Raw genomic sequence first — 14510 nt, forward strand, 5'->3', positions numbered from 1 at the left:
TTAAAACTTTCTAATATTATGATAGATTTATCGATGAATTAAAGATTTATATTTTTATTTGTTAAAAATTTATTAATTATTTTTTATTTTAATTAATTTGATTTATTTAAAATAAAGAATTTTAAAATTAAAATCAAACTAAAAAAGCTAGATTAAAAAAATAATCTTAAAGTACTCAATATCTAGATTAAAAAAGCTAATAAAAAAAATAAATTTCAAATTATTTGAAAAGGTTAAAATTATAAATTATCTGAAGAGCATCTTTTTATCTTTAAACATATCACGATTCAAATCCTATAAATACTAAATTATAAAACTTATCATTGACCAATTCAAGTACATGCAGAACAATACGATTTAAAATTTATCGATTATTTTTTATTTTAATTTATTTAATTTAATTAAATAAAGAATTTTAAAATAAAAATCAAACTAAATTAACTGATAAATTATTTTTAAAAAAAATAAAATTCTAAAATAATTAAATTAAAAATTTAAATTTAATTTTTGATTTATATGATTTAATTGAATTTTTCTCACCTTAAGGATGGAGTGTTCAAAAAACGTTAGATAATAATATGAAATTTTATTGTAGTAAAAAGAAAGAAAGTACGAGGGGTGATTTGGATAAATGACAAGGGTTTAGCGTTTATGAAACTCATCTTTGCTTAATTTTTATACGCACTTCACGCTCGCGCACAAACTCTCGGTTAAATTCCCGCTATCCTTTTTCTCCAATCGCTTTCTCACCGGCGGAAGGATCGGCTTCGGCCATGCATTGCTCTCCTGTGGGCGCTCGATAATCTGATAATCTAGTTTCTTCTGCTTGCCTTTCTGTTCGGGGTTGGGCGCTACTCGTCCGGACGAAGACGAGAGCTGAGGTTCTGTGGATTCCTTTCCGACATTTCTTCCTGATTGCCTCTTTGATTTAAGTCGGTATTTTAGGGGTTTCTTTTCTTTTCTTTGTGATAGGGAGTGGAAAAAAAATGAAAGATTTGTAATTTCCGAATTGTTTGGTTGTTTATCATTTAGTTTCCTTGTTCGAATTGATTCATGGGTAAATCAAGGCTTCTTCCTTCGAATTTAAGGCCGCTTAGTCATTCGTGAATTGTGTTTTTGCTTTCACTCGAATTTAAGAGACCTTTTTCCTTTGTTTCCTTTTAAAAAATTCCCAATTTTCTACTCCTTATTCCCCTTTCCTATTGAAAGTTTAGAGTTTGAGCAGAAGTTGAGGTGAATAGCTCCAAATTAAAAATTTATTGCGTGTTACCGGATATTCGTTCTCTTGATTTTTTGCCTTTTCTAAAAAAAAGTTCGGGATAGGATATTCTTTCTCTTGATTTTTACCTTTTCTAGAAAAAAAGTTCGGAATATATTCCAGTGATCAACATGCTGAAGTACCCAATTTGTTTTGCAAGACTAGCAGTTCAATCTGTGTAGTGCCCACTGACGAAAGGAGGAACTCGTAGATATGGGTTGTATCTTCTCTTGCTGTTTTCGCAATTATAACTTGGAAGAACAAGAACAAAACTGCTGCTTCTTTCGGTTCTTTCATAATAAGGTATGTTGCTTGCAATGTTGTTTTGGTTCATCTGATGAGTAATTCTAGTTGATATGTTTTGGATAGCGACGCTCCTTGTAGTGGTTGATTATTGTAAAAAATCTTCCTTATATACGCTATTCTCAAGCAAGAATCATTAGAAAATGACAATTTTGTAATGTATTAACTCCCTTAAGAGCATATAATGGACATAAATTTATTTGCGCGTAGAAGTTTAAGTTATATGGTTCTTCACAATAACTTCTTTTTAAATTTTTCTCTAAAATGCACTTGTCCTGTTTTTTCAATGATAGTAGTTGTCCTAATCTTGCTTTGTAACTGTGTACACATATTGTAATAAGAGAATCCTACTGGAATCTCTTTTTTCATCTCATCAAAAATTACAATTTGCATACTAATTTAATCATTTGAAAGTTTTTTTCATGCTTCAAAAGTATCTCATCTGTAACTCAATGCACAAGCTCAGGTTGTCTTTAATATTGATTATTTTGGTCATTGAGTTCCTGGAGTACTAACAAAAAGTAATTTGAAGATTTTAATAATTTAGTACCTTAGATATATACTACATGTTGAAAACCAAGATTATGTACATAAGATCCTATAACATCGAGAAGGATTTCTGCATGCTTTTCTTTTGTTTGTTTAAGCTGTAAACAATAAATATAGCTCTTTTCTTACAAGTTAATCACATATGTCTAGCATATGTCTACTCTTCATCATGCATCATGTCACATTAAGCTACTAGCTTTTGAACTAATTTTATAAGTTAAGCATATCACGTATAGAGGATTTTAGGAAAGTACATCCAATCAAAAGTTTATTTTAAGATACATCTAATCAATCTTAACAGAATTCTAACTGCTTTCACCAGTTACCACACAGTATTTCCACCCATTGCTAACATTAGATTGGCCTTTACAAATTTCATTGGATTTAGAGAAATTCCTAGATTCACAAATAAACTAATTCTGTAACCACTCTATTTTCCTTTCTGGATCAGAGATATTTCTACAAGAACAATTGTGTTCTCAATTTCACTATTTATAACCTTTTTTCCCTTCCTATCATTGACTGCTGTGTGGGTCCTCAAGCTAATAAGTAAGCAACCATGGTTTGACAAGCGTGATTAACTGTTGAACATGTATGAATTCAATTGTAAGATTGTATTATTAAGTACTAACCTATTTTGATTCTGCATTACCGTTCATTGTTCAGAAGAAAAAAGAAGTTGTTCCCAATTCCTCAGAACAAGTCAATGCTGCACATAATGCAGCCAACTCTCCATCAAACAATGTTCCTAGTGGACACCAGCCACAGAGACAGGTTGTTTACGTTCAGTCGGAACATTCCAAAGGTCCTACTGTTCCTTCAGACGAGCAGGGGAGAGCCGCCCTTCCACTGTCAAATGATCAGCCCAGGGGCTTTGAACAGGAGAGACTAAATGATGGCCTTGTGTTAGGGCGTGCAGAAACTCTAGCAGATCCCCAAAATTCTATATTAAACAGATGTGGAATTGGATCTGCTGATGGAGAAGGGTTGAAGGCTTGCCTTTCTTGGAGTTCGAATAATCAGCCATCAGTAGAAACTACTGCTAGAGGAATAAATCTTTATCCAGCATCTCAAGAAGAAGATTTGTGCCCAATTTGCCTTGAGGGTAAGTTGATTACGCTAAATAATTTGATTTGATATGCAAATTTTCATGGTCATTTGGTGTGGTATGTCTCCTGTGGCTGATTGCATTAACCTCCTTGTACTGTCTAAGTAAATCATTTGTATTTGTCTGCAGATTACACAACTGAAAACCCAAAAACTACTTTGCAATGTAACCATCAGTTCCACCTTTGCTGTATATACGAATGGATGGAGCGAAGTTTTGACTGCCCTTTTTGTAGCAAGGTAACTCTTCCTTTTAGAGCGAAAATAAATTTCTTTTATTAGAATCCCCGATCTTGTATGTATTGAAGTTTAAGCTTTTTAGGGAACACAAAAATATACATGATGGTATTTTTTGCTATGCTACTCAATAGTTATGGGACAGCAGCTTGCAATTAACCCTTTTCAGGGAGCTGGCTATGCAATTTACATTACCTTATAAAGTAAAACATAATAGAAGTATGGAAAAGAAAGTATCTAGGAGATGGATACTATATCAACTGGCTGTTACCTTGTCCTTGGATTAGATTCTTCATGTTAAAGGACAAGGAAGCGCGAAACTTCATCCTTAAGTATCATAAATGAGGCCTCCATAAACATGTTGAATACCAAAAATGTGCCATCTAATTATCTTAGACATTATGAGTTGGAATGGACATCCCATTTGGGCTTTTACATATGAGATCTAGTCGCATTCACCTTGTAATGTTGAGTTTGAGGTTATATATTTAGTTAGGCAAAAAGAGAGAAGAAACTTCACTGCTTAATTGTGTGCACATTACTACCTTTTGTTCTACCAAGTACGATTCTCCTGTGCATAGCTACCAAGGATGCCACAGTGTCTTAGGCTGCCATTCTGTATTGGAATGGCACGTCCCTTTTGGGCTTCCATATTTTAAGGGAAGGCTAGTTGCTTCAAAATAGGCATGTATGTTGATTTGCAACATTGATTGAACAACTTATTCAGATTCTTAAAGATTCTGGAGCAATTTCAGATTTTACGATTGAATCACAATTGAACGATCAATAAGGTCAAAGACATTATGACAATAAGTTAGAGATTTGGAAAAGTTCGTATGGGGCCGCTAAGGTGGCGGATTCCACCTTTTTGCAGAAGAGATTGGAAAAGTTATTCTTAAATAATCGTCACTTTATGTACATAAAGCTGCAGTTTATCTTCTATCCTGCTAATTACATTTTTGTTTCTCTTCCAGATAATAATATTTAACGAAGATGCGTGAACTTGCCTGGCATTCTCTCTAGTGGCTACCTCCCTCAACATTTGCTAATTCTACTGTGATGGAAACACTTTACTCATTGTTTTGATTTTTTCCTCGCTGCCCTGTTCTGAATTATTTAGTTGAGAAAATTTTTGGTTACTTGCCGATAGTGCTTTATCAAAAAACAAAAAACAAAAAACAAAACAAAACTATCATAGGCATATCTGGCATTGCCTTCAATTTTTAGTTCTTTACCATATTTTATTTGTCTTACTGTTGGTCTTTCTTCTGCAAACTTTAATTGCTTTATCTTCAAGTATTGGCAGTAACATAAGCATTTTTTCATCTTGAAAAGCAAGTCTGGGACCAAAGTTACCACCAAGCATACACACATTACAAGATTACAAGTCGACCTTCACAACTAGATCTCTCTAACACAGATGCGAAAGACATACCCATAAGAACTAAACGATCAGGTATCAGATGCACCTGCTTCAAATGCTCTCAGGAACTCTTTAGGTGGTTGACCTCCATTGGCCTCATACTTTCCATTTATCTGATAGGTAAATAAATTAGGAATTTGTTCCACATATGAAACATTTATTTTGCTGAAGAGTATTTCTCATACTACAAAATGTGGGACTGCTATGATGTTTGAAGAGTCCTTTCCAAGTTCTTCCTGCACCTCTTTCACCCCTTTATTCTCATCTTTGAACCATTCCTCTGCTCCTTGTTTCGCAACCTTGTGTGCTGCATCCAGTATTAGTTGCCTGAATGGCCCCATTCATAGAAGTAAGTTATCATGCATCATCTCTCTTGCTTATTCGATTGAAATGGTAGCAAAGTATCATCTTAACCTAATTGATTAAAGGAAATTGTTTTACACCTTGTGGCAAAATACTCCAATGAACTTCCCCTGGCAAAATTACTTGTGGAACAATTCATCTACTAGATCATTTTGCTTCTCCTATCCTTGTTTTGCAGCATAAGTCAGCCTGTGGCTATCCATTTTATCACCTCTTCATTCTTAGAAACATAGATACTATGCATTTGGTGTCTGGCCAGAAGTTTCATATGGTAGGCCAGAAGTTTCATATACAGTCTTTTCTGTAAAAAAGATAGAATCTGCCACCCCAACGACTCCACACGGTCGATCTCACAACCATCTGTGAGGAGGTAAATCGAGAAACTATAGTTGATCACGACGGAAGAGGATATTGCTCGATTTCGTCGAGATTCAAAGTCTTGTCCTCTTCTATTTCATATACAGTCTTGTTTATGTCTTGGGATGTTAAATTACATGATAAATGAGACTTTGTTTTGAAGCATTTAACATGTTAAGTCAATTATGCAAGCTAAACAAGTCAGAAACTTTAATTGGAAGTTTCTTTCAGTTTCTACTTTCACATTTTCGAGAATAATGTGGAAACAAAAACAAAATTGAATACCTAGACATCAACTTTTTTACAGTTTCCATATAACAAAATTTGAAGCTAATTAACAAATTTTCATGGCTATTGTTTTGTTAGAATTTTGTGGGCGTACATGCTATCTAATAAATAAAATGATTGATTTAGTTATAATTTTTTAAAATATTAAAGTAGGGGAGAAACTTAATAGATCGTATATCTTTTAAGATAAATGGAAAATATATTTTATCGTATATATAAGGTTATGGTTCTAGGGAACATTTGATTTCTTCTCTCTTTTTCCATCTGTTCTTCTGAGTAAAAGTAAAAGGTGATTTTCTATTAAGAGATCTAATTTATGATTCTCGGACTTATTAAATTAGATATATTTTTGATTCTCAATGATTTAAGATGAATAGTAATTTTTGATTCACGATATAATAGTAAAAGATAGAATGAATTTTTAAGAATTTGATTCCCATGTAAAGTATTTGATATGTTTGAATTATTTGTAATGAATTTATTTTGATGATGATAAATTTTTTTATAAAATTAAATCGGTTACTTTCGAGATAATCTATTATTAAAAAGAATATTAATACTAGACCCTCCTACGCTCCGCCGTTTTATGACTAAGGTCATATCTGCAACGCGCGTTCATCGCACGCGTTAATCGGTGGGCCATAATTTTTTTTTATTATTTTCTTGGGTGACGTAGAGGAGAGAGCCACATGAACGTGTTCGAATGTTATTTTTTTAGTGTTATTAATGCGCTAACATTTTCCTATTTAATAGTGGAGAGGAGATATCACCTTTTTAATTTTTGTTAATTATTTTTATATTGCTGACTCAGCATGGCCAACGTGGCGAATAACAGAATTCCACGGTGTTTAGACCATTTCGTGAGTAAAGTTGTGGTGGTGGGATTTCTGTTAGTTTCTTCTTTCTTGGCCGGGGCAAGGCAGAGGAAGAGATACGAGAGAGAGAGGGAGAGAGGAGCGATCAATCTAGGGATTTCATGGACAACTGGCTCAGAAGGGTGTATCGTGGGGATCCTGGCATTCCCCACACCCATTCGGATTGCTACCTGCACGCTTGGATGGAATCCTTCGCCGTCGCTGCCGTCTCCTTATGCACCTCCTTCGCTTCCGATCTCCGCAAACACATGAAGTCAGCCCCCTTCTCTCTGCCTCTGTCTTTTCTAAACATTTGTTGATGCTGAGGAGATCCGTTGCCTGCCGGGTTTGTTCTAATTTTCTGGTTTAATTCCCTTTTTTTGTGTGGCATTTCTAACAACAACAAGTAGGATGAAACTGAAGAACCCTAGGTTGTAATCGCTTACATTCGGCGGGAGCATTATGCGATTTCTATAAAATTAACATATTCGTAACTATATCGTGCGCATTGCCCTGCCAAGGTTCGAAACGCAAGATCTATCACCTAATCTTATTGGCGATGCTGGAGGTTTGCTAGGTTTGGTGGTTCGAAAATGTCCTTAAAGATGAAAGGTTGGATCTTTAAACATCCATGGTGCACAATCCCGTCTATTGATAAAGAACATGAAGTTTCTTGATTCCATATTGTTAACTCTATTGCCATCGCAATCATGAATTATCAAATCAATAAGTTACTTATATCCATCAGGTAGAGTTTGTAATTCTAGTTATTCATCTTGCCTAGTTTTGTATTAGATGTAAATGTTATTTTTGTTGTGTTAAAGGTTCAACTCCTCATGGTTGTTTTGTAATTGTTATATTGTCAGTAGGAGAAACAATTGATACGATGGCCATTTCTTACAACTTGTCTACCTGCTAATGCGGCTATCCAAATTCCTGTCTGTGTTTACATTGAATCAATATAATTTATAGTGAGCAGTCCATATGCTAGTTCTTTAAGAAGCACATGCAATGGTAGAGAAAGATATATTTTGATGAAAATAAAGCATCATAAGCAATCAAAAAAGGATTATGATAGAAAATAATTACCGGCGATTCTTTAAACGAATATGGTGTTTTGACATTGCAAGTTTAGCCATCAATGCCCTCCTAATCATAATGCTTATGTAACAGTTTGCTTGATGTGGGTCAAATATATGAATCAAGTATTTTGTATTCACTTCTAGCTGATCTCTATATCACACTGTCATGATATGGGTATCATAGCTAAGTCATTATATTTAACTGAAAAAAAAAGGGAAAGGAAGAGGAAGAGGAAGAGGAAGTCATTTTTGTCTGCATTTGGTTTCCCCACTCACTGTCATTTTTCAGTAGTAAATTGTGGCACAAGGATAAAATCATGTTTCTGATTTATTGACTTCTGTGTTTCTTATCCCTTGCCATTATTGAATAACATCTTCTAAGCAATGTGTTGATCTAGTAACATTTTTATCTTTTGGGAGTTATTAGGCTCATAGGTCATTTCATCTATCATCTCCTCCAAAGATGTCAAACTATTACTTTGAAGGAGTGAAATGTTTATCAGGGGTACACACTTCTCATATTACATTTTTGATGTTTGGATTTAGAAAGAAAAAAATAATCTTGGATGTTTAACAGATGAATTATTTTTCTTCCTATGTATAGTAATGGTTCACTATCTTGATGCCTATAACTCTCTGCATAACTTGAAATGTTCGCTGAGGGTTTTCCACTGGAATGCAATGTCTGTTGGGATGTACACTAGAATCCTAGCTGTGTAAATAAACATTCTGAAATGAGAATCACATTTAGTCAATAATTGCATTTAGTTTTTATGCAAGTGTCCAATTAATCTATATTGAAGATAACATGGTGTGCGGAGTCACACACAGAAGATCATGTTATCAGTTCCTTATAGATTATAAACAGTGTTCACAACCAAGATGGATTGGACCAACCATCGGAGTGGTTGTAGTGTAATTTGGTTTTAGTCTGTCTTGACTATAGAATTACACTAGTACACTTAGTGTGTATTGAGCAGGACCATCTGAGGATTGTTCGATTTATACTGACTATATAATTGAACTAAACCTCTGTTACTATTGATGTACATGCTCTTAATCCCGATATAATAACAAACACGTGTACTTAATATATACTTCTTTAATTCATCAAAGGGTGAGATTTAGATCGATAAATCAAAAGGCCTGATGAGTTGGGAAGTAGTATTATGTATATGGTGTGTTGTTGATTATAAAAGGAAACTGTGTCCTATAATCTAGGTTGATGATGTCCCCTTGAGGAGCTCATAAGGATTATCATGTAAACCCTGCAGGTGGACCTCGTCCGCATGATAATAAGGTTGAGTGGTACTACTCTTGGATTAGATGTCGATTAAATACGAGTTGTCAGTAACTCATTTTAATTGACGGACATACGATATCTTAAACACAGGGAGACTAATGTACATATAGTAAGAAGGAGCCCATATTGTAATATGGGATTGGTGCGGTAGTTCGATAATAACTCTTTAGTGGTATGAGTTATTATCGATGAACTAAGGTTGTGTGTTCGGGGCGAACACGGGAAGCCTTAGCTCATCAGAAGGCCAAAACCAATTCCTCCTCTAGGTCCCTGTTGTAGCCTCTAGGAACCTCAAGTCCATCATGGAAGAATTCGCGAAGAAACCAGGCATTCGAACTCATGTTAAGTGGTGTAATCGATCAGCCGATCGATTACACACCTTGGTAATCGATCAGCTGATCGATTACCCAGTCCCGTCGGGGGACCAGCATGGTAATCGATCAGGTGATCGATTACCAGTGTTAATGAGAAATCAGTAGCGATTTTAATCGATTGGTTGATCGATTAAGGCCCTGGGATCGAATTGGTAACTTCCGAAATCTTGCCGTTTTCTCCAGATTTGATTGAATCAAATCATACCATGTTTATGGAACAATTATACCATGTTTATGGCTCTAATTATACCATAAATAAGGGATGGCTAGGCTATAAAAGAAGGGGTGGCCAAGGGGTTGAAGGTGCACGGCATAAATCTCAAAGGAGGCCGAGAGACTCTCTCGGCAGCCTTCTTCAACCTCTTCTTCTTCTTTTCTTCTCTTCGTGGAGGAAAGTCTGGTAGCCATCGGAGGGAGATTTCTGGTGGAAATATTCTCGAAGGATCGTTGCCCACACAACGCTCGAGAAGAGGAGAGGAATACGGCAGAAGATCAAGAGGTCTTCGGGTACAAACTTCGTTCTTCCGAAACGTCGGAAGAAAGGTATAATTTAATGTTTCCGTTTTAATTAAATTATGCTTTTATATTGGAACCTGTAAACCAAACACAAGAGCCTAACGATCTAAACGCGTCGGGCAACTTGAGATCGTTTCGGAAAAATTTTTGTTCTGCAAGAATTTACCGGAACGGTTTTTCAAGACTTTCCCTTCAATGTCCATTCATGATAGAACACAATGTCCATTCATGAAAGAACACAATGTCCCTTTACCTGGGTTCGATTTGAAAGAGTGCTTTGTCTCTTCGTTTGGATGTATCTAAGTCTTCCATTTTGAATTCAATGACTGAGATTGATCTATCCGAAGAGACACTTATGGCCTCTCATTTGGATGAATTTGATTTGTCTATCTTAATTCGATGATCTAGATTAAGCCATGTCATCAATCTATGTGATTTCTCTTTTACACACTACTTGGTTCAAAATTAATTTTTCAACAATCCCCCACATAAATGAAAATTAATGCACTCATGCATGTTAACACTAAAGGAGAGTTCAATCGAATGATTATTGCAATAGGAGTGGTAACTTATGGCTTTGAACCTTTCGTAGTAGAGTACCATTAGATTTATTAGGTTGTTTAGTGAATGTGATGTCTTGAACTACTCAGCCGTTTGTGTAAACCAAGACAATGGTACTTACACAATAATCTGTTGGTGCAGGGGGCGCCAAATGATCGAACCTGAATTTTGATAATGACAAAGGGTTTAAGTTAAGTTTGTGAAGTGGACTAATGAGTTAAATTGAGTGTGTAGGTAGCACAGGGAAAGTCCTAGTTGAGGCTAGACAAAGGAAGTCCTAGTTGCGGCTAGGCAAGGAAGACCTGGTCTTGAGGACTGGTAAGGAAGACCTGGTCTTGAGGACTGGGCAATGAAGACTTGATTTGTAGGATTAGGCAAGGAAGTTTTGGTCAGGACTGGCAGGAAGTCTTGATAGATCAGAGCATTAGGTAGGAAAGTTTAGGTTTGGAGGATCGGACGTTTAGCAGTGGAAGTTCTGGGGGTTGAGGATCAAGCCTGAGCAAAAGTTCAACAGGTCTGGAGGATAAGTTGGCAAAAAATAAACTCTCCCAAGTGGAGTAGGTGAGGACGCATTCTCGAAAAGAGGAACAATAAGCGTCAATCTGACTTAGAATTTCACTGGAAACATAAAGTCAAGACTGAATAGTTTGCTAAAAACTGTTACTTTCCTGTTTATATTTTGTTTCTAGATTAACTTGTAATGCAGGAAAGGAGGGGTTGAAACTTTATGTTCCGGGTGCCCTTATCTGTATCTAGGCGATCGGACGGTCTAAGCGCTCGAAAATAATCCAGGCGCCCTGATGTCAGTCGAACGGGCTAGCGAGGCAGATGATGTGACAGAGTCCCAGTGGTTGGGACACTTTAATTTCTAAGCGCCTGCAGAGGCTCCAAGTGCCCGGATAAGGATAAGGTGTTGCAGAGTTAAAGTTGATCTAACAACCTCCATGTCAACAGCCAGATGCCCAAAAGATGTCGAGTCAGCATTGGAAGCGGATTGACGAGATGACGTAGAGGTGCCCGGAAGGACTTCCAGGTGCTCGGAAGGACTTTTAAGTGTCCGGATCAGCCTTTATAAGCAGCTGCGAGGGGAAATCCCTAGGAATCACTTAATAGCTACTACGACGACGACTTCTTGATCGCAAACAACCAATCTAGTATGTCGTCGTAATGTTCAAGGAGCTGCACCGACATCTACACTTCAGTTCTAATCTTCTAAGTCGGTAATATTTATATTATTGCTTTTGTACATAACTTTTTAGGACGATAAGGGTTTACCATTCCTAACATATTTTGTAAAGCGACAAACTCCTTTTCGTAAGAGGGGAGTTTTCTAGTGGATTGCCCATCGAAAATAATCAAGGATTGTGAGTCTTGGAGCAGCAGCCTGTGGTTGTAAACCAAGTAAATAAAAGCGTACTTATCTTTTATTTTCCGCTGCAATTATTATTTATGCACTCTGTTTTATGCACGATTTAACGAACGAGTGAAAAATGGCAAAGTGTTATTCACCCCCTTTTAGCGCTCTAACTCGATTCTACATAACCTTTCTCACATTTTTTATAGTTCTTATTGATATGTCCGTTTTGGCTATGGACAACATTTTGGCTTCATAAGTGTTTTATTGAAGTAGCCTGTCTTCACACTCGTATAGGTGATCTCTTATCAAAAGTATCCTACCATACTCTACTTTTTCAAGTATAGGAGTCATTAAAAGTTTATAACCTAACTTCACCACGTGCGGTAGACATCACTTTTTCAATTCTAGGAATGAGAGGGGAACTAGTCCAAGTGCTCATACGAACTTTCATAATTTCATTGTCCCATTGAACCAATATTTTAGGATCTCCAATCAATAAGGTTGAGCTACCACTATGAATGTTCTTGTTTGTAGGATTTTAATCTCATTCCTCTTGATGTGCATTATATTTAATCTCTACTAAAATTTTTTGTAAACGGATAAGCTAAGTTATCTTTTGATTTGACATAATCGACAGAGATAACTCCATTTGAGATCAATTGCTTAATGATATTATGTCTTCAACGAATACGTCGTGACTTACCATTGTACATATTATTTTGTGCCCTTGTGATTGCCGATTGATTATTACAATGTATCATTACGACAGACACTGACTTTTCTCAATATGAGATATCTTCTAAGAAGTTACGAAGTCATTCAGCTTCTTCTGCAGCTTTTTCTAATGCTATAAACTCAAATTCCATAATTGAATGAGCTATACACGTTTGTTTCATGGATTTCCATGACACCGCTCTACCACCAATGATATATACATATCTACTAGTGGACTTGAAGTCTTTTGTGTCAGATATCCAATTTTCATCACATTAGCTTTCTAGTACCACTGGAAATCTCATATAATTAAATCCACACTCTAAGGTGTATCATAAATATTTAAGAACCCTTATTAATGTCTTCCAATAGTCATCATTTGGATTACTTATAAATCTACTTAATTTGTTGACCACATATGCAATATCTGAACGTGTCAAGTTAGTGACATACATCAAACTGTTAATTATCCTCGAATATTTCAATTGAGATACGGGTTCACTATGGTTCTTAGCCAAATGCAAGCTTAAGTTCACCCGTGTTTTTACAAAGGAAAGATCATATGCATTAAATTTTTTTAGAACTATCTCAATATAATGAGATTGTGAAAGGATAATTCTTTTAATGTCTTAGTGATCTTAATCTCGAGTATAACGTTTGCTATACCCATATCTTTTATATTAAAGTACTTGGTCAATATCTTATTAGTAGTCATGATTATATCATGATTACTTCCCATGATGAGCATATCACCTATATATAGATAGATAATGACAAATGAGTCAGGTGTGCCTTTGATGTATATGCATTTGTCGCACTCATTGATTTTAAATTCATTTGACATCATAATTTTATCAAATTTCTTATGCTAGTGATTTCACAAGTCTGCACATTTTATTTTCTTGTCCTGGAGTCACAAACCGTTCATGTTACTTCATATATATTTCTTCTTCTAATTCACAATTAAAAAAAATTATTTTCACATCCATTTGATATATCTCAAGGTTATGTATTGCAACAATAGCAACGAGGACTCGAATAGATGTGATCCTTATTATTAATGAATATTTATCAAAAAAGTCAAAGCCTTCCTTTTGTTTGAATCTCTTTGCCATAAGTCTTACCTTGTACTTGTCAATAGTTTTATCAGTTTTATATTTCTTTTTTATGATCCATTATATCATAAAGGCTTGATTCCAAGTGGAATATCCACTAATTCCGAACTATGATTTTGCATGATGAAATTTATTTCATTATTGAAGACTTCTTTCCAAAAAGGAGCCTCAAGACTTGATAAGGCTTCACTTATTATTTTTAATTTATTTTCTAACATATAAACCATAAAATCAAGACCAAATGATTTTACTATTTTGGCTCTCTTATTGCATCTTGGTTCTTCATTATTTTCAAGATTATCCATATTCGCAGTTTCATGAGTTCTTTTATTTAAACTTTCTTCTTTCCTCTCTTTGTAAGGAAAGATATCTTCAAAAAATACAACGTTTCTTGATTTTATTATTGTTCCAATATGTACATCAAGAATTGCTGATTTGTCCACCAAAAATCGATATGCACTATTATTATTGGCATATCCAATAAAAATGCAATTGATTGTCTTTGGTCCTATCTTGCTTTGCTTTGGCTTAGACACTTCCACTTTAGTCAAACACTCCCACACTTTCAGATATCTATAGGAAGGCTTATGACCTTTTCATAACTCATAAGGAGTTTTATCTTTCTTTTTGTGTAGGATTTTATTCAGAATATGATATGTTGATAAAATTACTTCCCTCCATAAATTTTGGGATAAATCTGAACTTATCAATATAGCATTCATCATTTCTGTAAGAGTTCGGTTCTTACG

The 14510-nt window shown here is 35.2% G+C and overlaps 1 protein-coding gene across 2 annotated transcripts; it reads left to right on the forward strand.

Moving 5' to 3' along the window:
• The first annotated feature begins 761 nt into the window (after positions 1-761).
• LOC141816501 (uncharacterized) lies at positions 762-4559 on the forward strand. 2 transcript variants are annotated; one of them, XM_074704275.1, is made up of 5 exons: positions 762-881; positions 1427-1561; positions 2777-3215; positions 3348-3457; positions 4429-4559. In XM_074704275.1, the coding sequence occupies exons 2-5, from the start codon at positions 1472-1474 to the stop codon at positions 4453-4455; spliced, it is 666 nt and encodes a 221-aa protein (XP_074560376.1). In that variant the 5' UTR covers positions 762-881; positions 1427-1471; the 3' UTR covers positions 4456-4559. The 2 variants fall into 2 exon arrangements, with proteins under 2 accessions (XP_074560376.1, XP_074560382.1); XM_074704281.1 differs by having other exon boundaries at positions 769-881; positions 1424-1561.
• The last annotated feature ends 9951 nt before the right edge of the window (positions 4560-14510 follow it).

This window comes from Curcuma longa, chromosome 2, assembly GCF_044706935.1.
Source record: "Curcuma longa cultivar G26 ecotype Majalengka, Jawa Barat chromosome 2, ITB_CL_G26_1.1, whole genome shotgun sequence".
Lineage (NCBI taxonomy): Eukaryota > Viridiplantae > Streptophyta > Magnoliopsida > Zingiberales > Zingiberaceae > Curcuma > Curcuma longa.

Bases quoted from the DNA above. Each gene is read 5' to 3' on its own strand.
- LOC141816501 (XM_074704275.1), top strand. From the start codon at position 1,472: ATGGGTTGTATCTTCTCTTGCTGTTTTCGCAATTATAACTTGGAAGAA. The intron at 1,562-2,776 runs GTATGTTGCTTG...TTCATTGTTCAG, and splicing joins TTCGGTTCTTTCATAATAAG to AAGAAAAAAGAAGTTGTTCC. The intron at 3,216-3,347 runs GTAAGTTGATTA...ATTTGTCTGCAG, and splicing joins GTGCCCAATTTGCCTTGAGG to ATTACACAACTGAAAACCCA.